The sequence below is a fragment of the Dicentrarchus labrax genome, unplaced genomic scaffold (genome assembly GCF_905237075.1).
Source record: "Dicentrarchus labrax unplaced genomic scaffold, dlabrax2021, whole genome shotgun sequence".
In the NCBI taxonomy this organism is placed as follows: Eukaryota; Metazoa; Chordata; class Actinopteri; family Moronidae; genus Dicentrarchus; species Dicentrarchus labrax.
Window position 1 is genome coordinate 9,837,546 of NW_026136720.1, and position 24,593 is coordinate 9,862,138.

Consider the following 24,593-nt stretch of genomic DNA (forward strand, 5'->3'; position numbering starts at 1 on the left):
AATAAAGGTTGCATTAATGATTGAATGATTTTTTACATTTTCTTACACACCCTGAAATCAACAAGTCCTCATGACCCCTCCATGAAGTTGTGGTGACTCCTACTGGGGGTCCTAACCCTCAGGTTGGGAACCACTAACCCACAGTATACGGTTGTGCAGTCTTTGTAGATCCTCTGACTGAGCTGCAGATCCATCTTTGTCACTGTGTGGTGAGTTTAGTGGACATATAACGTGTATTTACAGGGTTGTGTGGTTGTATAAATAATGAGTGTGAGCAGAGATCATTTTAAAAACCCAACAGATTCAATTATTGTTCATAATGTTGTTTTTCTACTGTTCAGAGTTGCACACATTAATTCTGTTTTTGTGCTATTTAAATGATGAGACAGACACAGGGAGAAACTGCTCTTTTTATTATAATATCTTATGCGTGCTTCATTACTAGAGGCTTCATTTAAGGTTAATGTCATGTTTAGATGTTAGATTTAAATCAGGATTATAGTGGATGAAAACTATTTTACATGTACAAATGTGAGCAGATATTATTTGCTGTCAACTTATAGTTTACATGTGGTAAATTAAATATATGTTATTGATTGTTGCTTCAGTTAAGAAATAGTATTGTTATTATATAAAGGAGAAGAGTAAATAACATTCAGTACTTTGTGTTTCTCTTCATTTCAATAAGAATTTACACTGATTACAGTCTGAAAACTGAATATTTATAACAAGGAACAAAAACATAAAACAGATACGGGCGCTCATACATAGAAAAGTTAATTAAAGTAAAGGTTTGTATTCCTCATCCACTCTCTTGATAATACTGAGTCAGATTCAGACTGTAGAGGGCGTCAGTGTCTGCAGGACCGTGAGGGGGTTTTCAAAATAAAATCCACAACAGCATGTCTGAAGTCTTTCAGCTTTATCTCCAGAACGTTAATACCTATTTTTAAAGTAAAATAATCTGTTAAATACACAAACAATACATAATCTGTGTGTTGTTTGTGTGTAATACTTGTCCTCACCTGTAGTAGTTGGGTTTGAAGGGTCCATGTTTGCTGATGCCCAGGTACTTGGCCTGTTCATCACTCAGCTCTGTGAGGTGAGCGTCAAATGTCGGCAGGTGAAGACTGGCTACAAATTCATCTGAAATTATAAAACATACAGGGGTTCGTCAGTCCTGAATATAAAGATATGGTGGCAATTGTTTTAGGATACTTCAGCTGTGGACTTGCCCATCTTCTTTGGCAGCAGGTAGACGTCCTGTTTGTATCGTCCCTCTGGAGCACTGTACAGCTCTATGAGAGCCAGGGCCTGAAGTACAACAGTGAAAGTCTCTGTTAACACAGCTACAGGTGACCACCACCAGCCTCAAAATGACTACAGACACTTCCTCTGTGATACATTTAGAAAAGAATAAATAAAACCTTGAAGTAAATAACATGTGATCAAACCTGAGTTGTAGCGGTGATGGAGAGGACGAGTGAAGGCACCGTGGAGCAGCTCAGATTCAACAAACGGCCCTAAAGCAAACATTAAAAAACTCTGATAATAACCTAAAGACATGTAAAGTGTAGTCCTTAAATATCCCTCTGTGTCTACAGCTGCACACCTGATCCTTTAACAGTGAACGAGTGAGTCTGTCCCTGGAGCTCAACTCATTTTGGATCACATGTGAGCTGTAAGAAATCATTATGAAACAGTTCTGAAAACTCAGTTCTGCGTGCTGAGGCCTTGTTATCCCTGGACAGGTGAGTATATCCAGGTACAGGCAGGAAAAGATCTAACCTTAACCGCACTTTATTGATTTTAACCTTATAATAACAACCATTGAAACTACAATGTTAAAGTTAAAAACTTTAAAGAGCTGTAACAAAGACACCAGTGTGTGTAACACTGCAGGCTAGTATTATGGAAAGGTGTTATGAAACCTTTAATAGCTAGCCAGCTGGTTAAACATTGATAGCTGAAAAATGTTTCCACTCCCTGAAATGTTAATTTAAATAAACAATGAAAGTCACAAGCAGCATTGTAATGAAAGGCTCCATGTGGTGCAATGTATCATTTGTAGGCACTCAAAATGGCTGCTGTTACTGTTTAATAAACAGGATAATGTGCAGCAAGACCCCAGTTCAGAGCACACTGTGGGACTATAGTTTACAATAAATAGGTTTCTGTACATTATCTCCTGCTGCTCGGTGTGTAACAACAACAACAACAACAACAACAGTATCATCACCTCAGCCAGCAGGACGATTCTCTTTCCATCAGGCCAGATAACGTGATCCACGTGAGGCCTCACACGCTCCCACCTCAGCTCTGCAGTCCGCAGACTCGCCTGAGAAGCAAGAGTCCATATTTTACACACATGTATATACAGGTTTATACACACACATAAAAACATGTATAACACACACACACACACACACACACACACACACACACACACACACACACACACACACACAGTCTACGTTCATACCAACTCTATCTCAGTGCTGGAGTGTCCCATGTTGCAGACTATGCAGCCATTCTTCATTCTGTCCAGATGTTCCCTACCCACCACGTTTTTATTGCCTGCATGAAGTAAAACACTCATCATATTATTATACTGACATTAATAATAAGGGTTAATGTTACTTAATGTTAAATCCAGGCTCAAAACCTACTTTTTCTCTTCCTCCTGCTGATTTTATTGTCTGTGTCTCTTTTCATTTGTTTTTCTCTTAATCATGTATTTTCTCTACCTGCTCTGGTCTGTACAGCGCTTTGGTCAACAAGGACCAGTTTTAGTGGCATCTAGAAGCATAGTTTCAGATTGCAACTTGCTCGCTTCACCCTCCTTTTCAAAGGAGGAGAAAGGAGAAACTACAGTGGCTGTGAAATGCACAAATAATACGAATAGCCCCATCTAGAGCTAGTTTTTGGTTTGTCCGTTCTGGGCTACCGTAAGAACATAGCAGCTGCCACAGAAGACTATTTTCAGGTAATTATACACTAATGAAAACACATCTTTGAATATTATTTCAATTTCAATCAATTTCTGCCAATAAACCCTAATAAATGTTACACACTGGACCTTTAAATGTGCTTTATAAATACATTTGATTTAGTAGGACAGCAGTTACCTGTGCAGGTGATGACCAAGTCGACCTGTCTGATCACCTCACTCAGTTTAATCACTCTGAAGCCATCCATGCTAATAAGAGGAGGAGGGAAAGGATTTGGGGTTATTTCTTTGCAATATTTTGTTGCAGTGTGCCATTGAAAGAGGCACACTTCACATCTGTGCTGTTAAAAGCTTCCTCCATTCATACCAAGCCTGGAGGGCACAAATGGGATCCACTTCAGTGACGTATACGACAGCACCCAGAGCTTTCAGGGCAGCACAGCAACCTTTGCCAACCTACGAGAACAGAGAAAAGAGGTTGTTGCTTAGATGCAGTAAATATTTTGTTTGTCACATGTGCACAGTGGCACTGGAGATTTTCTTACTGACCTCCCCGTAGCCGCACACCACCACCTGTTTTCCTCCAAACATGACATCAGTGGTTCGCTTCAACCTAAAATAAGAGTTCAACACAGTCAGGCTGTTGTCTGCCCTGATTTTACCAGTTTAAGATCACAACATGGTTCATTACCCGTCCACTATGGACTCCTTGCAGCAGTAAAGGTTGTCAAACTTCTGCTTTGTCACTGAGTCGTTAACGTTCATGGCCGGGACACACAGCTTGCCTGCCTTTGACAGCTGGTACAACCTGAAACACAGGCAGACAGTGAGCAAGAGAAAGACTTTGTCACCTTGTAGGAACGACATTCAAGCTTCGTGTGGTACTAACCGATAGATGCCTGTAACACTTTCCTCCACGATGCCTTTGAGTTTCTTGAACAGGCTCGGGTGCTTCTTGTAGATCCAGTGGGTCAGGTCGCCACCGTCATCCAGAATCTGACAAGAGTGAAAAAACAGAAGCAAAAAAGTAATTAAAGGCACAGTTCACCCAAACACAGAGTAAACTTAGTTTTAACATATCTATCCGCTTCCTTTGTGGTATGCTGGCTTTTTGATGTAGGCTGTAGTTCAGCTCAATGAAATTTGGTTTGTGGAGCTTGAGGTAACATAAAATAGTTGCATTTGAAAAGATTAATAAGATCTCTTTTCACATGTAATGACTTGTTTACCCAGAAATTCCAAACATCTTAAAATAAACAGTGTCTATATATTCAGAAAGAAACTTTTCTGTCATTACATTTTGCAAATATTATTTTGCTCATAATTCTTGTACTTATCTGTACAAAAATAAAATGTCAGTTTAAAATGTTAAATATGCTTTAACAAAGCAGATGTGTATTTTGCAAAAAACATTTAACTTTAAAACTGAGAAGTGTAACTGCAGTTTTGTAATAATAAGACAATAATTAAAACAATGTAATAAGAATGAAGTGTGAGGTCAGATGCCACCAAACTTAATTTCACTGGGGTGAATCTTATAATTAAAGGTCCAGTGTGTAGAATTTAGTGGTATCTAGCGGTGTAGTTGTAGATTGCAACTCCCTCCCTCCCTCCCTATCTAGAGCCAGTGTTTTGTTTGTCCCTTCTGGGCTACTGAAGAAACATGGCGGTTCAACAGACTCCAAGGAAGGCGCCCCGTGGCGTCTGTAGACAAAAATGTCTCAGTCTAATGTAACAAAAATGTAATGATCTTTATATTCAGGTGTTTATACACTAATGAAAACATACCTATGAATATTATGTTATATTTCTGCCTCCTAAATGTTTCACACTGGCCCTTTAATAATGACTTCTGTCCTGTCTTTGCCATATCCCAACATCCAGAACATCTTTGTCACAGATCATGGAGGGTTTGATCTCAGTACCATGTTGGGCTGCCAGATCTCAGCACCGACACATTGGTCAATACACCACCAGAAGTCGTCCTCTGATTCTCCTCTCCACGCAAACACAGAGGTGCCTGAGATACAGAGTGAAGTGATGGTTAAAAGAGAAATCAAGGAAGCACAAAAAACCCAGATGAGTCAGGTAGAGACGGTTGTACCTTGTTCAGCCAGAGCAGCAGCCACGGCGTTCTGAGTGGAGAAGATGTTACAGGCCGCCCAGCGACACTGAGCCCCCAACACAGACAGAGTCTCAATCAGCACCTTCAGGAGACCAAACAGATAGTTCAACCCTCTGACAGTGTTTTTAAACCTTATTATAACTCTGTTATTTCTAATGCAGATGAGAGAAGAATCGTGCAATGTAGATAATAAGACTGATGAGAACTTGTAATAATCAGCCACAACCAGGGTGCAACCGTGGCACTCAAACTTTATAGAGGCAAGTTTACAACAAGTACAAACATCTTGTGTTTACAGCTTGAGTCTATAAACAGAGATACGCCAGGGGGATTAAAGGTAATACAAAAAACCCAACATCAATAATAAAAGTATTAACGGTTATACATTTAAGTGTCTTCCTCTTTTTCCGTTGAAGTATAGAGATAGATATAGTAAGAAATGTATTGTTTGATATTGACATTGAGCTCTGAAAAGTTTGTCTTTCTGTTAACCAGTAACATGATGTGAGGGTAGATGTGATCAGCAATAAAGTGTGATAGTTTACTCTATAGAGACCAAAACTATATGCATTTCTCTGAGGTCTCCACAAAAGGTCCAACTTACATCAATGTCTTTCTTGAGTTTCTGCATATAACGATTAGTTGAATAAAAACTGTAAAGCATTTTAAAGGAAATCTCTTTTGTCAGTCAAAATAAAAACCTTAAACTTAACTTTTCCCAACAGAAGAGGAGCAGTGTGATAAGGCAGAGTGTGTAGCCTACTTGTGATGTCTTGTTAAAAAAGTTGACGGATTACCTTATTACTTTTATATTCTTAGTAAAACTCTCAGTATGTGTGAGCGTTGAACTCACGGCTGTCTGTGCAGTGATGTGAGTGCAGCCCAACACTTTAGCTCCGGCCAGGGGTTTCTCCCCACCTGCTCTTTTCCTCAGGACCATCAGTGCTGGCATTTCTAAACATCACAGACAATCATAAATCATTTATGTCTTAATATTCTCATTTCATCTCTTCCTCTTGTGTTCTTCTTGGATGTGTGCTATATAAATGATATTTATTTTCTTATTATGGCTTTCTCTTTACCTTGCTGTGCGATTTCTATTTCTCTGCGTCCAAATTCGGCCTGTTTGATGTTTTTGACGCAGAAGTCAGAAAGGCCCTTGGAGTTCTTCTGAAGCTTGTCTCTTGGAGAAGACTCATCCTCAGAGCTGTCGCTGCACACTGCAACACAGAAATTAGGCACTGTGTATGAAAACAATCCGCTGATATGATGTAACGTGCAAAAGCAAACATAGTTTAAATATAACAGAGTGACAGGGAGACACATGATTTGTTAAAAGTTGTGAATTGGCTCTGGTTTTCCAACCTTAATTATTGTTTCAGGAATCAGACTACAGCTAGGTGTGTCTTTCCTCTGAGCCTTTGATGTCTGTATAAACTCTGGCAGTGATTGACATGTTTGAGAAAGGCTTACAGAGCCGATTAGGACCAAATTAAAGAGACTTAATTTTTCAGAAGACTTTTGCTTTTAATTAAGGTTGAGCTGAAGGAGAAAGCGCTGAAGGCTAATCCTCTGGGCCTGTAGTTCTTGCGCTGCTCGGATCAGAACCAGCTCATGTTATATATCACAGACATGTGATCAGACTTAAGAGTGTATGGCATGCGTGTGTGTTTTCATTTTTTTGTACCTGAACTGTAGCTATCTGTAGACGACTGGGAGATGGAACGAGACAGAGAGCGACGACCGGTCTTAGTGAGGCGTTTGTTGAAGTCTTTCTTCTGGTCAGTGAACTGTATCTGCTGTGGAGTCAAAAAAGAGACACAAACAAACACACAGAGTCAGACAGATAAAGGCACCAAGTGTATGAGTTGTTGCTTCACTGCAGGTCACACAAGTCTCATCATCTTCATGTAGTCATAGGAGCCAAAACTGCACATAAAAAAACACTCAATACTCTGCACACAGCCTGTCACTATCACAGATCTCCTCTCCTGACTCGTCCCTGTATCTGCTGCAGTCTCACCATCCACTGTGGCTGTCTGAAGGCTGGGCTGCTGCCACCAGAGTCCCACTTGGCCATGTCCGCTCCCTGGCTGCTCGCCTTACTCTGCTGCCTGAGCCCAAGCTACTCCAAAAAGTCCAGCTCCAAAAACCCCCCCAAAAAAACTATCTGCAAGCTTAACTGAGGGCTTATTCCCTCCTACTACAATCCCCTGCTTTTATTATTGGGGATTTTTCTGCTTTTGTTCTTTTTCGTTGCCCACGTGTGCGGACGCAAGTACACACCCACCAACACGGACACACACACCGACCCCCGCCTCCAAACGATAAACATAGAGTGTTTGGAGCTTTAGGGCCCCATGTTTGATGGGATCATTGCCGAGTTTAGTTGGCGGCTCTGCACTCAGAAGGGATTTACATATACAGGCTTTTATTTCCCAAGTATTTTTGTATTATTATTTTTCATTTTCATTTTATTTCAGCCCACACTGCTGTATATTCGGGGGTTTTAATCTCTTTTTAATAGTATCTCTGATTGTTGTTTTTGGTTGTATCTGTATATCTCATATTGCTTTTATTCTTTATTGCTGCTGGTTTTCTGTCTATGTAAAGCACTTTGTAAACACTGTTTTTTAAAAAGTATAATACAAATAAAGTTATTATGAGTATAATTATTATTATTGTGTGGAACTATATATATATATATATATATATATATATATATATATATATATATACTGCAAGTTTATTATACTACTATACAAATAAACACTGCTGGATCAAATTAAGGCATTTGCTCTCATAATTTCACACATAAAGGTCAGTTTAATCAATGTTTCACCAATGACCCAGTTTGAAAGATGTGGGCATTTACCAAAGGAAGGTAACACTTTATAATAAGGGCACAAAACATACTTAAGTAACGCTTAACTGAAGCATGGCTCGTGATGTTTTCATGCATCTTTAATACAGGTGCTGTTGCTCACCACTAACAAATGATGACGTCAATAAGACTTTTTGTGATCAAGCACCATGAATTTTCTCAGCCTCTCTGATGAAAAGCATTGTTTCATATTCCTATCAGAATAAACCCAGTGGTGTTGTTGACACATTTACAACATAATGGGCAAATTAAAGGAAACATATTTAAGCTCCACACAAACACAAAAAAGACCCAACTTACATTCCTCCCACTATGTTGTAAATGGGGTCTATTCTCATAGAAATATGAATATTATTATAGATTATCAGAGAGTTTGAGAAAATATCCTGCAAAACAAAGCTGGAGTTCCCTTTAAGTCCTTCATTACTTTTAATATAATAGTAAGTAATGTGAAGTAATATGAAGTTAGGACTAAATAACATGGAAAGAAGAAAAACATATATATATATATATATATATATATATATATATATATATGTGTGTGTGTGTGTGTGTGTGTGTGTGTGTGTGTGTGTGTGTGTGTGTGTGTGTGATGATAACAAAGTGACCTTTATCCTCGAGGTGTGAATTAAAAATCTCACGCAGTACAGAATCAGTTGTTTGGCTGTCTTCCATGAGGTCATCATAAAAGTCTCAATATTCATCTGACAAGTCTTCTACAATTATGACTAATGGCGTTCATTAAAGCTGAATTAGGGAAAGGCATCACTATCAATAAGGATTAACAGAGGCGTCTTTCATGTGATGTTGCTAATCAGAGTGAGTCCCCAAATCCTCGTTAGGAGCGATTAAACCTGAGATGATCATGAACGACTGTAATGAGGATCTCTGTGGGGATTTATTGGCACTATGCTCTCCTCTGATTATATTATTCCTTTAATATATTATATTACTTTTTTCGTTGTCCCCTCATTTCCTGTCTGCTATCTAAAAAGGCAACAAATAAACCCACAATGCACTAGAAAAGTACTTTAATTTGTACAGTTTGTACTCTTTTGTTGACCTTAGTTACTCTTGTCAAGCAAACACTGAGGACCATAAAGCTGCGTTAATCAATCAACAACAAGTTGAAAGAAAATCTGTCATCAATCACCATCATGACACATCTAAAGCTGATTCACTTTATTGTTCCACTTGTGTATTTTTATGACATAATTTCTATGTTATAACATTTTCTGTTGGTGATTCAAGACAAATGTTTAACTCTTATTTGGTTCTAAGTAATAATCACTTGGATACAATCTTTTGAATTCAGCAGGCACTTACTCAAGCAGCTGCTTAATCGTTAACACAAAATAAACTGTGGCTTGGAGCGGTGTGACTTAATGATCACGAAACGTTAGTCGCAGGGCTCAGAAAATAGGTTTGAATTCAAGCCAGCTACTCTTATAGTACAATGAAAGCCAATTATCATTTTAATTAAGGTGGTCTTAATGTATATACAAAAAATGCATCCTTGGGAAACTATTTAAGTTTTGTTTTGTTGCCTGAAAAATCTGAATTTCTAATTAGCTTAGAAGTTTTCTTCTCAATAAAACACAAGAAAGTTCTTAGTTGTAGTGGTTAAGAAACAACCTAATTCAACATGAAGCCCTGACTTACTGCCCTCCAAAAGAAAACTGAAAAACCTTTTCCCATAAAGAGAATAACTTCCAGAACAAAAGCAGTGATACCTTGATGCAGATGGACTGCACTGCCTCCTGGTCCTTCGCTTTAGTTATGTTCACTAGACTGTAAACTTTCTTCATGCTGGCTCTCGCACTGACCACAGTAACTCTGCTGAGCTGCAAGCTGATGCTGTTGAACTGATCAGAAAGTTCACAGAGCGGCGCTTTATGCCACACCCTCACCCAGGTGACAGGTGGAGAGGAGACAGTGGAAACAAATGGAGTCTTTGTGAGGTTTACAGAGGGGAACTCTGGGAAAATATAGAAGAACAGGTTGGAGATGAAAGAGAGTGGGTATAAAAAGAGAAGCTCAGCCAAGTGTTACTTGAGGCTTGCAGATGAATATAAAGTGCACTCTGCTCTCAGGGTATACATTAGATAGACAGTTAAGAGATGCACATTCATGAACACGTAACAGAATTTGTTGGTGAGAGAGAGAAAGAAGAGAGCAGCTGTAGGGACAGAAGAACCAGCTAAGTGAGCTTTAAAGTTGCATTCAGGGACAGACGGCAGACTGTCGTTGTTTTCTGTTCACTAAATGACAAAAAGAAGCTCTGCACTGTTACTGAAAGCCTCTTAAAGGGATACTCCACCGATTTTACAGTCAGAGTTAAGATGATGTCATAATGATGTCATCAGGGTTATCTCGGATTAGTCTTGGAAGGTTTTAATAAAAGTTGCTTTCCAGCTGCATTATGCGAAATGTAAGTGTTTTTGGAGCTCGACCCACACAAGGAACAAAAAGGCAGGGTGTATTGGATTCTCCTGCTTTGATTTTGACCCTTATTTTTAAAAGATATCTCTGACAAGTCCCCCAAATATACATAAGTGCTGCAGTGTCTGTTTAAAAGAGTACAACACCAGTTTAACATTGCATTGCTCACGACATTGTTGGACACACAACACAGAAATAGCAGAAATATTATCATTTGTTATTCCACACATTCTTCTTCCTGGTCAATAACATCAACGTATATAAGACGCTGACTCGACTTCTGGAGCCACAGACAGCTTCATACAACTTTTTTCTTCAATACTCCCAAAGATTTGTAAAAGACTTTGATGTGTAAAATTGCTGCACTTCCCTTTTAAGTCTCCTCTGTCTTTTCAAAGAGACAAAATGAGTGCAATATGTATGTGGGAGTACTGGTCAAACATTCATAGAGGCCTGCACATTGCAACTACGATCATTAACAACCTGAGTATATGCATATTCACGCTTCCTGTGCAGTACGCTTACAGATGCCAAATTAACATCTTGATCTGGACAGGCCTGACAGACACAGTCAACGTCAGGAAGTGTAAAAGTCTTCTTGCTCACCATGTCAGTCTTCCGAGCTTCAGCCACTGTCTCTTCTGTCTCAGACTCAGACACCTCTTCTCTGTCCCGACCCTGAGCTGTCCGCCAGCTCTTTGCTGCCTTGAGCATCTGCAGCAGGTTCGGGCTGCATTTCACTGACTGATCTTTGGTGCTTTCCTCCACGGGGTTAGCAGAAGCACCCTCCTCTGCCTCTCCATTCAGCCCTACTCTGTTCTCCTTATGTGGTTCAGGATACTTATCGGGCAGCGGCAGGTCGTCCCAGGAGGATCCCGTCTGGTCCTTTTCCTCGGCCATGACTCCACTAGCAGCCAGTAATGAAGTGAATTAGATTCCTGCTCAGGTGATCTGACAGGCAGAGCAGGTGGCACGTCAGCCATATCTTACCCACATACATCTGATATTTCCTCCTGCAAGGTGTCTGTTTACACTAAACAGCAGCAGTTATTGGGTTACTTTGACTAAATGTAAAGTAGATAATTAGTCCTGGAGGCTGTGTGTGCAGGGTAAACACTGATGTGAGCACTGCTTTCTTTTTTACAGAAAGAAATGTAACCTGGAAATGTAGGAATGTAACACACTTGTGCCATTTAGGTGGATGTCAACATACAGTCTTTCGTACCAAAAGGTCTCATGTTTATATTAAAAAGAAGAACGTTCATCACTCAAGACCTCGGGCGTTTGGACTTGCAGAGCCACTTTTTTGTTTTTGTGTTGTCTTTGATAACATTGGCTCATAACACAGTGAGACATGAGTGCAATGCAGACAGAGGGTTACTTAGCAAACAAACAGGCAGGGTTACGTGTTTACATTAAACCCCACCAGCATCAGTAGTGGCCCCATGGTGACCTGTCTGTTGTCAGACTGAAAGACGAGATGGCCTATTTACTCACTGATATCTCAAAATAAAAGATGTAGTTTTCAGATTTGAAATGCACAATGTTAAGGTTTTAAGTTTAATGTGGTTTTATAAGTGAAAAATATGTTTATGATGTTTTTTAAGTCTCTCTTAAAGCTTCAGTGTGTAACATTTATGAGGATCTATTGATAAAAATGGAATATAATATTCATAGGAATGTTTTTATTAGTGTATAATTTTCTGCATATAGGAATCGTTGTGTTTAATTTACTTTGTAATGAGCCGTTTAGATGCTGCGGATTGTCTTCATGGAGTAGCCCAGAACTAACAAACCAAACATTGGCTGCAGATAAAGCCTTTCGCATTTTCTCAAGTTTTGTGGCCAACATAGTTTCTCCTCCACACTTCACAGCCTGTTCTCAATCCCAGGTCATCAAATACAGACACGAGTGGTGTTCAGTCAGTTTCAGTCTGCAACTTCAGCGCTAGATACCACTTAATCCTACACACCAGTCCTTTAAAATAATTGTCAGCTTCCTTGTTTTTACTCTTTTTGTTTCCCTGCTGAGCTACAGTGGAAGGATAGTCAAAAAAAAAGAGGGAATTTTTTTACTAAAAAGATTGTAACCTAAGAAGGAACTCTACTTGAGGAAACCTCACATCAGCTTTATAAATTTTATACACATTTTTCCCAGAATGAAGATTGTGGATTTTGCCCCTCATTACACTGAAATCACATTAGGAAGCGATCTTTTAATGGTCAGTATGAACAGGAGGAATGATTACAGTAAAACCTGTTTTATGGGCACCTGGGTGTTGCTGTAAGACAGACATGAAACTTTAAAAACCTGTCTTTTAAGTTGAGGTCATCAGTGAAGTTATGTTTGGTGATCAGTGAGAGACTGATCTCAACCTGTAACTGTGGTGGGAGTCATTATAACACTTGTCTTAATAAAGAAAGCATTACATTTTTGTGTTGCTTGCAGTAAAAACACACAGTATCCACACACAGGAGGTCACATTTTTAAATGTTCTCTTTCACAGTGTTACATACACGTCTCAAATGTTTAGGTTTTCCAGTAGTGAGGCTTCAGGAGGATTAATAGGAGACATAATGTTTGTTCCACTAGAGGGCACAACAGCTCCACAGCTGTCTAAAGAGGTTTTCCCACAGCTGAGACAGAAACCCTCTGTCCTTTCTTTCCTCAGTGTGAAGACTGTGGGAGGATTTCAGTTTGACTCCATCTGGTCTTTCTCTGACAGAAGAGGTTTATGACACTGCAGAGGGGGTTGATACTGTATCCAGTCCTCTCGCTCTCTCTTTTTCTGTTGCCCATTTCTAGTCAGTGTGGGAATTTCTGACTCTGGTGTTAAATTGGGAGGGTTATAAAAATGTCCCTGTTAGTGGTCAGTGAGGTGTTCACGGTAGCATCCAACTTTTAATTAGTTATTGTGGTAAGGAAACGTCTTCTAGTCTAATATTAAATGTGCAATATGTTAACAGATTATGATAGTTTTATATATATATATATATATATATATATAGTTTGCTTCATTCTAACTGGGTACAAAGCTATAGTTTCTATTAATCTCCTGTTTTGCTCCTGTAGAGACGAGTCGACACACTTCACTGTGACAGATGTCGTGTTTTTCTCAACCGTCTCCAGTTCAGCAGTGCGATATTAAGATTTTTTTTAAAGTAGCTGAAGTGCAGCTTTGCTCTCCTCTGGGTTTCCTCTGTTTCCTCCAGTGCACACACTACTGCAGTATTGCAGCTCTTTGCGTTGCAGTGTGTATAGTTCCTCCCATCAGGCAGCAGCCCAGCAGGAAACTGGGCAAAGGTTGTGATGCCAAGCTAAAACCAGATGTGAAGGTGGAGCCAATAAATCAGGGTCAGTGGGCTTATTCTTTGCTCTAGCCTACCTCCAGTTTAATTCAGAGCACATCTGAGACATGTTATGACAAAGAAAACCAAACTAAATGTTCCGTCTTCATCACTTTTATTTACAGAAAACATATTATTATATGAAGAAAGAGGGGAAGCTATGGACAAATATCACATTGGGCTCATTTCACGACAACATGGATTACAGACGTCATTCGTTTAATATGAGTGAATCTAACCAGAGAGGAAACATGCACACACTCTCTCTCTCTCTCTCTCTCTCTCTCTCTCTCTCTCTCTCTCTCTCTCTCTCTCACCCACACACACACACAGTCCAGTTACAGCAGCTAATGGTCTTTCAGTCACTCTTTGCTTTTGTCAGTTTTTGCTGATTATTCCTGTTTCACAGTCGGCCACAACGCTGTCAATAATACAGTGTCTTTTCCTATAGTATATTATCTTCTTCTTATACTAAACTTATACTTTTATTCTAGATTTAAAATCACTGTTTTGCTCACAAAACCATCACGTTCACCACAATTATACTGTCTGGATAAAAACAGGTTCAAAGACCACACTGCACAAGCTCATGTAGGAGGAAAAATAAAAACATCCTGTCAAATTAAAACCCCAACTGACAGCCAGTCAAAGGTACTTTTTCACAATAAACTGCATTCCCACCAGACTGTACTGAGAATTTTAATACAATGCCATATATTGTAAAAAATCAATCCGTGGTAGAATAATAAATGTACAGTTTATAATTTTTCCAGTGGGAATACGTTCTACCACTGAAAAAGTGCACAATAATAACACACTTATGTCTATATTTTAACAACACGTTCTCTCCAATATTTGTGTCATCTCAGTTTACATAATTTATCACATTATTTGACTCCATCACAAAAATAAGTCAGCGTTTTCGCCCTCATCGTGATGTACGTATGTTCTTGTACTGGCACAGAAGAAGGTGCTTGAAGGTGTTCTTGAAGGTGGCGTTGCAGAGGGCATAGCAGGCCGGGTTGATGGTGCTGTTGATGTAGCAGAGCCAGTAGCCGATGGTCCAGAGGGAGTTTGGGATGCAGATGGAACAGAAAGTGTTGATCAGGACCATCACGTTGTACGGCGTCCATGTAACGACAAAAGCAACCAGGATGGCCATGATGGTGCGAGTCACCTTTTTCTCCCTGGAAGAAATGCCCTTCTTTTTCCACTTTGCTACAGCACTCTGCTTCGTTACCTGGAAAGTCAGAGAAGGAGAGGACATTTTTATTCATTGTAATATGTAAACACAACTCTGACATTACCCCATAAAAGTTGATATGGCAAACTGTTGCTTATTTACACATCTAGCAGACAAAAAGCAACATTAGCTTATATTTTGACTCATTATTCTGGCCATCTGGCAAATGTCAGCCCATCCTGGGGATAAACTATGGAACAGCCCTGGCTCTAGTACCAGTGTTTGTTTGGTCTGGGCTACTGTAGAAATATGGTGGTTCAACATGACACCCTCCACAAAAGGTAACAAAACAGCTCATTATAAGGTAACTAAAACACAAAGATTCTCTTTTTCAGGTGATTATACACATACCTAATGAATATCATATTCAATTTCTGCCAACAGATCTTCCTAAATGTTACACACTGGACTTTAAATAAACCAAATACAACAAATTAAACTTTTTGACCTGATGATGAATTGAAAGTAAATGAAAGTATGTATGTAAATAAAAAAGTGATCCTAATTAATTAAACTAATTTAATGGCAAACCATCCAATAGTTGTTGAGGCATTTCACCCAAAACCACAAATGTCAACCTCAGTCAGGGGATCACCACCGTTACTAACCTACATCCTTTTGGGATGTAGTATCATGTGGCATGTCTGTATAAAACTTTATCATCCAATAGTTGATGTATTTCAGTCTGGACCAAATTGGTGGACAGACTGACATCGCCCTACAGTCTTGCCTAGAAAATAAAGATTTGGTCAAATTTGTGATTGATCATTTTAAGTGAATCATAATGTATCAAATTTACCTTAAACAGTGTCCTTGTGACCAAACTTTGTCTGTCAGCGGCTGAGTTTTCCGGAGAAGGTGGCTGTGTCTGATTGGTCTTTTTCGCTCTCTCTGAGCCTTTCTGCGCCGCCACAGGGGCCTCACTGTCCTTAGATGTTGAAGCGTGGATGCTGTCTGCTGTGGAGTCCACCTGGTCTTCCTTGCAGGGCCCGCTTCCGTTCAGCTGCTGCTCCTTCTCCTTCTCATCTCCAGCCTCCTCCTGAGCTCCTCTTGTTGTGATGCAGTTGTTCTGGCTCTCACATGCCTCCTCCTGGCTGTGGTAGGGTCCTTCTCCCACACTAGTACCCGAAGTCTTCCTGCTGTTCTTCCTCACGCGGCTGCGGCTGGCCTTGGAGATGCGCCAGTAGAGGTAGATCATGATGGCCACAGGTAGGTAAAAAGCAGCTATCGCTGTCCCAAATGTCACCGCTGGGTTGGAGAAGAACTGGATGTAGCACTCACCTGGTGGCACAGTTCTCCCGCCCACGATGAACTGCCAGAACAAAATGGCTGGAGCCCACAGGATGAAGGACAGCACCCAGGCCGCCGCAATCATCAGGCCTGCCATCTTGGTGCTGCGGCGTGCTGGGTAGCTGAGCGGTTTGGTGACACAAAAGTAACGGTCAAAACTGATGATGAGGAGGTTCATGACTGAGGCGTTGCTCACAACGTAATCGACAGCCAACCACAGGTCACACACCACTGCTCCCAAGGGCCAGTAGCCAATCACAATATAGACAGTGTAGAGGTTCATGGAGCAGACGCCAATAATGAGGTCTGCACAGGCCAGGCTGAACAGGAAGTAGTTGTTGACAGTCTGCAGGTTCCTGTTTACCTTTAGAGAAACAACATGGAGCAGGCTGTCAGATGCTAATCTTCTTTTGTGCAATTTGATGTGCGTTTTCTCATTTCTATTAGATTACCACTCTGCACAGGGTTGCACATGTTGTATTCTTATCTCTAAGTCTGGTTATACTTTTCAAGATGTCCAGAGATAGATGCTTGAAACACACTCATTAATCATAAAAGATCAGAATAAATAAATAAAACCCAAACCTTTATAGAGAGCATGACCAGGATGTTTCCAATGACAGTGATCAGACTCAGAGATCCAGCCACCAGGACGATAAGTACAGTCTCTACAGTCGTGTATGGACTTCCAGAGAAGAGGCTGGCGTTGTCACCACTGCTGGTGTTGGATGAATTCGGAGTCTCCATACTGTCTGGTTTTGGATATTTATCTCACAGATGCTTCAGGCTCGAATCAAATCTGTACAATACCTGGTAAACACAAAGATTATGAAATAATTAGCCTCTTTTTGCAACTATTTTGCCCTTTAGTGATGTCGATTCCTATTTGTGTGTGCATTCATCCGCCTGCACAGTTACAGATGCAAAATCATATGTAACTGTCAGCATGTAAACACCTGGCAGGTGTGTTTTTGAGCGTTGAGCGTGGACAGGTGAGCAAATAAAGGCAGCAGCAGCTGTGTTTAAAGTGTAACTACACCCTTCACTTCTGCTAGTTCCCTCCCTCGCAGTAAATTTTAAAAATGCATGAGACCTGCAAAGGACAGCAACTTTAGGGGTTTGGCCTCAACGCTGACCAAACCGCACATCTGTAGCCATTTGGAAAAGGTTTCTGTGGGTACCTGTGTTGTAGCTAAGCTAACAGCTCAGAGAGGCTAACATCTGGTATGTGTTAGCAAAAATGAGCATGAACTCCTGTAAATGATGTATCTCGATCTGCATACATCTGAAAATGAGTGCAGCTGTTTTATAGACTCCCACTCTAAGTGAAGTCTGGGGGATAACAAACAAATTTACTTAAAATTATTTAAAATTACAGAACTAAAACTTATTTTACTGTAAATTGTCACTAATTTGATATAATTTTAGAAATGTATTAACAGTATTTAACTTGAATTTAACTGTTTAATTCATTAAATAATAAATATCTGCAAAAAAAGATTTCCAACTGTATTTTGATCGTCTTTTTATGTGAAAAAAAGGACATTTTCTTTAAATAAATAGTAATTTTATGATTATTTACAGTCACAGATTTGTTATGTTATTTTACATTAGACATGTAAATTCACAGAGTATTTTTTTGTTGTTGGTTCAGGTGGATTTAAAATAGTAGATGGTGTATTGAGCCATTTTCTACCCATGAAATGCAGATTTTTACAAATTGGGTAAGAATGTTAATATTAACACCAGTGTTTAAGTGTGGAGAACCTCTTCAAAACATGTACAGCAGTCCCACATACACATATCAGGAACAACAAGTTGAAATTGGCACATTATTCTGTAAACCAACTGGTACAGTATAATTGTATAATTTGTAGATGTGATTAGACTATAAATAGTATCATTTTAAGTGTTTTTTACACACACTCACACACACATATACACACATATAAATGTTTATTTTGCTGAGCTACTCTCTTCGCCCACATCTTAAGTGACCCCGTAAGTCTTAACTCTGATCAAATCTGACCTGACAGGTTGAACAGGAGCGTCTATCGAGGTCACCTACACCTCTAGAGACTTAATTTACATTCCCCATTTGGCCTTGAAAGTCACAAAACGCCCTTTGTGAGTATCTAATCTGTGCATGAGAGCCAATTCAAGAATGTAAATTTGTTATCTTGATCCTGCAGGCATAGAGAAGTCATTTCCTAACAACATCTCTGTTCCTTGATATGAAATAGGTACAGCCTGGTTTGAAAATTGGATTTTCATTTGGGAAGCTACCAAATGTATGTGTGTGCGCGTGGATGTGTCTCTGTATGTGTTTGCTCTTTGAGACAGATGTCCAAACAAACCTTAAAAGAAGCCTGTGGTTTTAATGTCGAAACAGGGCAGGTTAATGGATAACAAAGGTTTATCTACGGAACAATTTCAACTTTCTGAGTGAGAATTTTCTTTATTTTTTAGCACTGAAACTGGCTGTTCTGTGAGTTATGAAAGACTGTTTCTGTCAGAGTGCAGGCAGATTTCTACTGGAGCCACCCACGCTACAAATTCAGGCACTCAGAGCTGTTAGGTGCTTTGGATAAAAGCATCTATAAACAACATCTGATAGGCACATGGAGATACCTGTTCTTGGGTGTTCAGGAAAAGCAAACAGACAGCAAAACACCACAATTAAGGCAAAAGCATCATTACAGTTACTATTATGCTAAAAACCAAGAAACATAGCAGGAATAGACCTGCAGCAGCGGACAGCATAACAATGTGATTATCTGATGTATTGTGATCAGAAAATCAATGTAAAGACACTTAGTTGAGACCATGAGGGTTGTTGCATGCTCCTAAAACCCTGTAAGTGACTCCATTAGGCCACATGATAACATCATACTGTACCTGAGAGATGTTTCCTTCCTGCTTTTACAGCCGAATGAAACTTCATTACGGCATCTCTAACTCTATCACTTACTCATCAAAGACCCATTCTGGGCATTTTCTGTCACAGATGAAAAAGAGCTAGCCTGTGTGTGTGTGTGTGTGTGTGTGTGTGTGTGTGTGTGTGTGTGTGTGTGTGTGTGTGTGTGTGTGTGTGTGTTTGTGTGTGTGATCAGGACCTTGGTCTTGACAGCCTGTGATTCTTATGTTTGGGTTGTAAGGGTCTCAGAGTAAATCTAGAGTTACTGGGTGACATTTGTCCAAGTCCAAGACCAGGATGAGTCAAAACCGAGATAGAAAAAGAAGAGTAATCCCCTTGAAGACCACTGATTCACCTGTTTATAATTTTTGTGATGCCAGAGAAACAGAATATCTCCTATTTTAAGATGACTATCATCTGTAATTAGCAAACAGCGAGTGTAGTGTAACCACACTGTAGGATCCAATTACTGTTTAAGTACAGCCTTTTCACCTAAAAGTCACATAAAGCTGCAGTGCAACTTCATATTTCATCTCAATGTCATAGAACAACATTATGTAATGCAGGTAAATAACAAAAATAAAATCACATTTTCCAAACAAAACCATGGTTACCGGGCGGGAAATGTCAATGCACGTTCTAGATGGATTTTGGATTAAACAAATTCAATTACATTTTCTGAACAAGCGCTTTTCATCAATGGTTTTGTTTCGAGGAAGGAAGTTACATATATTGCTGGATTCGGTTGAAACCAACTAGAATATTTGGCAAGATCAATGGCTGGAGTCTGAGAGCAGTCTATAGTGCTGCAGCACAAGAATCAGGGTTAAAGTAAGTAAGAGGGCCTGTGTGTGCGTGTGCTTGCATTAAATCATCCTGTGGGGACAACAATCTGTTCACATGATCACATTAAACAAACTCACCACTCAAGTTTGGAGAAAAAGCAGGTCCCCAGGAGGTAAAGTACAGGGTTATAAATACATGTCTCTTTTTATAGATGTCATATTTTAGGGCGTGTGGCAGTAATGGTTAACATATGGTGCCCAAGTTTCTAGGGAATTATTGTGGCTCAAGCAGAGGCTGATGAAGTGTCCTATTAAGTAAAAGCAGCAACATCATCAAGTAAAAAATCTAAATAAAATATCACATTCATCATTTTAAAAGTACAGAATTATTATCAGGAAAATGTACTTAGACCTGCAATAATAGAGGATTTTTGATGATTATGATTAATCCAAATACATGTAATAACAAAAAAAATGATCTGGTTGTGATGCATTAGTTTAAATATATATATTTTAAATCCAGCTTCAGCACTTCTTATTTCTCTCTGCAAATATCACATGTAGACAATTGTGATACATTTTGGGAGTGTATTCATCAGTTGAGGAAAGAGGTGTAAGAAAATATAAAAAAATATTTTGGGATATTGTACATATATATATATATATATATATATATATATATATATATATATATATATATATAAAACACAAACATTGTTGTGTTTAGTCCCTCAACCATGAGAAAGCAGTGTTATTGATGTAAACTGAGGGTTCTGATACATTTCTCCAGGAAGTTGTGATCCTGCAATCACAACAATTAATGTAAATTTCACCAATCACAGCAGCCCCCTGAACAAAACGTTGAGCCATACGTTACCAAGCTATATAAACTTATTCTTGCTGGAACAAGTTTCCTTTAATTTTTAATCAATTGCAGAACAAATTGCAACTATTTTTGCAATTTTTCACTTTATCCTGTAATTTCATTAGTTAACTAACTTAAGAAAAACTATTCTGAAATCTGTAATTTTAGGCCACAACAATCCCAAAAAAGCCCACAAAATCCTGGAGGGACTGTATGATGTTGGATGCTCTTCTGTCTCATCTGTATCTATTTAAATCTTGTGGAGTTTAACTGGAATCAAACCAGCGACGTTGTGGAGGCCAAAAAGTGTCGACACCATGGGGTTTAATATTTACCTCTGTGAAAGATTAACTTCTAAAAGAAATGTTAGTAGAACATGAAGTCCAATAAAGTCAATAAAACACACAACATACTGCTTCATTAACCTGTTTATATGTCTGTAAAAGCAAGTGTCAAAGTACATTTACTACAAATACAGTTGTGAAGTTTCTATTTTATATTCTTTCTACTGATATTGGTTTTTTTTATCTAAAAAGTACTCAACCGATGTAGCATTGTACCCCTACATCATTGTCAGACACAGTTAATGAACTGTTTAACTGTCCTTTTTTTTTTTATAAGTGAACCACCAGCAGATCTTTATCACTGCATGAATGGCTCAGCAAAACATGCAGTCTGAAAGGGATCAAATGTATTGATCATTTCTATCTGTTCTGGGGACGCAGGCATTTTTTACTTCAGCCATGTTGTCTGCCTCCACCTCAACCACAGGCACTGTAACACCGCAACCTCTCTGAAGACGAAAACAAGAGACAACAGCTCTCTCTTGCCCAGGCTGACGAGACTGATCAGGCCAGTAAGGTCACCAAAAGTTTCCCTCACCAGTCTCTCCACTCCTCTGTTATTAGGGACATGTCTAACAAACTGAGAAGATGCCCCAGGACATACAGGCTCCCACTTCTACTTCCACTAACAAGCCTCTTTTTTCACCCACTGGACATACCGACCTGCACAAAAACTCCCACCAACGCACTTCTTCTGGGCTTTATGTTTCCTATTCCTGTTTTTATAGAACAAAATATACTCAACTAAATCTGCAGATGTATCAGATTACTGATTATTAATCTGTCTTCACAAAAAAACGTTGCTTTTAAAGGTCCAGTGTGTAACATTCACGAAGATCTATTGGCAGAAATGGAATATAATATTTATATGTATGTTTTTATTAATGTATAATGACGTGAAAATAAGAATCGTTGTGTTTTCGCTACCTTACAATGAGTCGTTTGTTTATCGTTTTAAGGTGGGTCACCTTCCATAGAGGCCACCATGTTGAACCGCCATGTTTATACAGTAACCCAGAATGGACAAACCAAACACTGGCTCTACATATGGCCGTTCATGTTTTGCCGTCACTGCAATTTCCCCCCTCACTTGGAGGGCAAAGGGTGAACTGAGTGAGTTGCAACCGCTAGATGCCACTAAATCCTACACACTGGACGTTTAATGTCTTGAATGGCATCCACTTAAATGTAGGCAGTAGAAAGGTTTCAGTCTTGGTATCATTAGATCTCAGTGCTATATATATATATATACATTTAAACAAGCTGTCTAATAAGCACGTGTGAAGATGTTTCCTTGTGCTGTGGAATTGTTTGGTAACAAAGTAGAAGATTGCTGCCTCCTGTCCTCACTTCTTCCTTTCATTCACACTAATAAGACCTACATTACTGGACCTCCCTAATTGTTATTCAGGGCTACTGGAGAGAGTCACAGACGCAAACAGTATTTCTTTGACAGGCACAGAAACATAGTAATTAGATCCAGCAGATGCTGCCTGCAACAGCTGTGCCGGTAATATGCTTCTAGGATATACTCATCTGGTAGGGTGAGATTGGCTTTAAAAAGTCTGTGGTGTCTTTGATATCATGAACTACACGTCAGCTGCAGAGTCAGTCGCTACCAAGATGAGATGGTGGAACGAGGGTCTTGTTTGCAGAGACAAGAGCAGGTGTGGAGACACAGAAGTACACAGTGTCATCTCAAGGAGGATTTAACGACTAGAGGGATCAAAGTGTTGTAGCTTTTAATGATTCATTGTAGAATTGCATCAGATGTTTGTACAGTGACCTAGAAAACATACAGTACAAAGCACAACTTTGTTTCAGGCATTAATTCAGGTCACAGGCTGTTTACTTTTTTAAACCAATATTTGACAGATTTGATTCAAGGCAGTGTTTTTGAAGCAAAGGTTCCTGGTGTTATTGCACTAGTTACTATAAGTAGGTTTGCCACACAAGTTTGTTGTGATTTCAGAGAAGTGTGTCCTGAATTTGAAGAGTGGGAAATTTCACATCAAGCTGAGCTTTGGCCTCTTGCAGCAGGGTAACGGAGAGAAGAGAAAACCACTGGATGTGCAATGCAGTACAGCAATAGAGGCAGAAAGCGGAAAAATGAAACTGAAATAATAAAGGTACAGAGGAGAGGAGGGAAAAGATGAAGGAAAAACTTTTTTAATTTTAAAAAGAGAGGCGACTGCAGTGCCACACAGGCAGAGGGAGTCCAGGAGTAGGAGGGTTAATGAGCAAAGATTAAGAAACATAACTTGATTTCATCTTGTAGGCCTACGGTTTTCAGGGAGGAGCTGCCTGTTTGAAATTTAATTTCCCTATTAAACACAAACATAGAGTAACCAGGGGGATTCCTCGGGAGCAGGGAGACTGGGGAATCCAGAGTCGGGATCTGATGCTGGTGGAAACCTTTCAGCTCAGAGCAGAAATCAAGATAAACGTTTCCAGAACAGCCTTAGGGGAACAATAAAACCCAGATACTCTACAATAAATAGAAACTTCCTCAGGAAACAGAAACTGCATGTGGAAGGTACAATTTCAATCAATATATAATCAATCAATCAAAGTATCACATTATATTCCTGGAATTTTCCTTGTGTCTGTGAGTTTCATCAAAATTGTAATGCTCCCCTAATGTTTTTATTGTGTAGATTTATGTAATATTTGTATTTTTGACTTGTTTAAATCAGGCTTTTCTACTTCACAGCACAAGAGAGCTTCACATGGTTGTAAAGATTCACACCCAAGAGGATTTGTGTGAAAATCCACTGACTTTGCTGCTGCTGACTTGCAGCAATTTGCTTGACTCTACCAATGCCTCAGCTAACATATATGGAAATCTGGTCCAAGCAGCTGTTCCATAAGTTAGAGTAATAATTTTCTAAAAACAAAAAGAAAAAGTGTCCTTACCTGCTGCAGTTTGGTAGAAATCCAGAGAAATGTTATCTTACCTTGTCTGCTTGGAGTGACATGGATGAGCTGTTTTAGTTTGGTCCATATTACTCTCACCTCTGTAGACACACTGGAGCAGAGACTGAGGCAGAAAGTAACCCTATGTTGATGTTGCTCCTCCTCTGACAAGAACCAGTGTGTGTGTGTGTGTGTGTGTGTGTGTGTGTGTGTGTGTGTTAGAGAGACAGAAAGAGAGACTGACAGACAGAGCAGGGAGGGGTTATGGGGGCTATTAGTGCCTGTTGTGTTGTATCCCTTAAGCTAGGGTCACAAATTTGAATAAAGAAGAGACAGACATAGACAGAGAGAGATGTTTGTTTCAGGACCATGGAAAGCTTTGGCCTCTCCAGTGCAAACGCATCACATTCTCCTGCGTTACAAAGCTGTAGGCGATTACGTGGAGGGAAGTTTGAGTGGCTGTGGCATGAAATAAAATGGTAAA

At 39.5% G+C, this 24,593-nt stretch overlaps 2 protein-coding genes across 6 annotated transcripts; both read right to left on the minus strand.

Annotated features, from left to right (window-relative positions):
• Positions 1–392: 392 nt before the first annotated feature.
• Positions 393–11,345, minus strand: LOC127353546 (S-adenosylhomocysteine hydrolase-like protein 1). Of its 5 annotated transcripts, none has more exons than XM_051382839.1 (17): positions 11,008–11,344; positions 6,763–6,874; positions 6,158–6,295; positions 5,929–6,029; positions 5,055–5,157; positions 4,876–4,970; positions 3,840–3,946; positions 3,642–3,758; positions 3,500–3,563; positions 3,318–3,406; positions 3,129–3,199; positions 2,483–2,577; positions 2,240–2,338; positions 1,455–1,523; positions 1,236–1,314; positions 1,026–1,146; positions 393–943 (listed from the first exon to the last, which is right to left on the minus strand). In XM_051382839.1, exons 1-17 carry the CDS (start codon positions 11,299–11,301, stop codon positions 937–939), a joined length of 1,761 nt encoding a protein of 586 aa, XP_051238799.1. In that variant the 5' UTR covers positions 11,302–11,344; the 3' UTR covers positions 393–936. The 5 variants fall into 5 exon arrangements, with proteins under 5 accessions (XP_051238799.1, XP_051238801.1, XP_051238803.1 ...); XM_051382841.1 differs by lacking the exon at positions 11,008–11,344 and adding an exon at positions 9,693–9,969; XM_051382843.1 differs by lacking the exon at positions 11,008–11,344 and adding an exon at positions 7,099–7,168.
• A 2,502-nt stretch (positions 11,346–13,847) lies between these two features.
• LOC127353320 (muscarinic acetylcholine receptor M2-like) lies at positions 13,848–24,317 on the minus strand. The gene is made up of 4 exons (XM_051382456.1): positions 24,151–24,317; positions 16,868–17,092; positions 15,792–16,646; positions 13,848–14,989 (listed from the first exon to the last, which is right to left on the minus strand). Exons 2-4 carry the CDS (start codon positions 17,027–17,029, stop codon positions 14,678–14,680), a joined length of 1,329 nt encoding a protein of 442 aa, XP_051238416.1. The 5' UTR covers positions 17,030–17,092; positions 24,151–24,317; the 3' UTR covers positions 13,848–14,677.
• Positions 24,318–24,593: the final 276 nt, after the last annotated feature.

What these genes read in the sequence shown, in the direction of transcription:
- LOC127353320 (XM_051382456.1), bottom strand. Translation starts at nt 17,029, where the DNA reads ATGGAGACTCCGAATTCATCCAACACCAGCAGTGGTGACAACGCCAGC. An exon ending in TGGTCATGCTCTCTATAAAG is followed by an intron (nt 16,647 to 16,867) that starts GTTTGGGTTTTA and finishes GTTTCTCTAAAG; the next exon opens with GTAAACAGGAACCTGCAGAC. An exon ending in TCACAAGGACACTGTTTAAG is followed by an intron (nt 14,990 to 15,791) that starts GTAAATTTGATA and finishes CTGACTTTCCAG; the next exon opens with GTAACGAAGCAGAGTGCTGT.
- LOC127353546 (XM_051382839.1), bottom strand. Translation starts at nt 11,301, where the DNA reads ATGGCCGAGGAAAAGGACCAGACGGGATCCTCCTGGGACGACCTGCCG. An exon ending in TGGTGTGCGGCTACGGGGAG is followed by an intron (nt 3,407 to 3,499) that starts GTCAGTAAGAAA and finishes CTGTTCTCGTAG; the next exon opens with GTTGGCAAAGGTTGCTGTGC. An exon ending in ATTTGTGCCCTCCAGGCTTG is followed by an intron (nt 3,200 to 3,317) that starts GTATGAATGGAG and finishes TCCTCTTATTAG; the next exon opens with CATGGATGGCTTCAGAGTGA.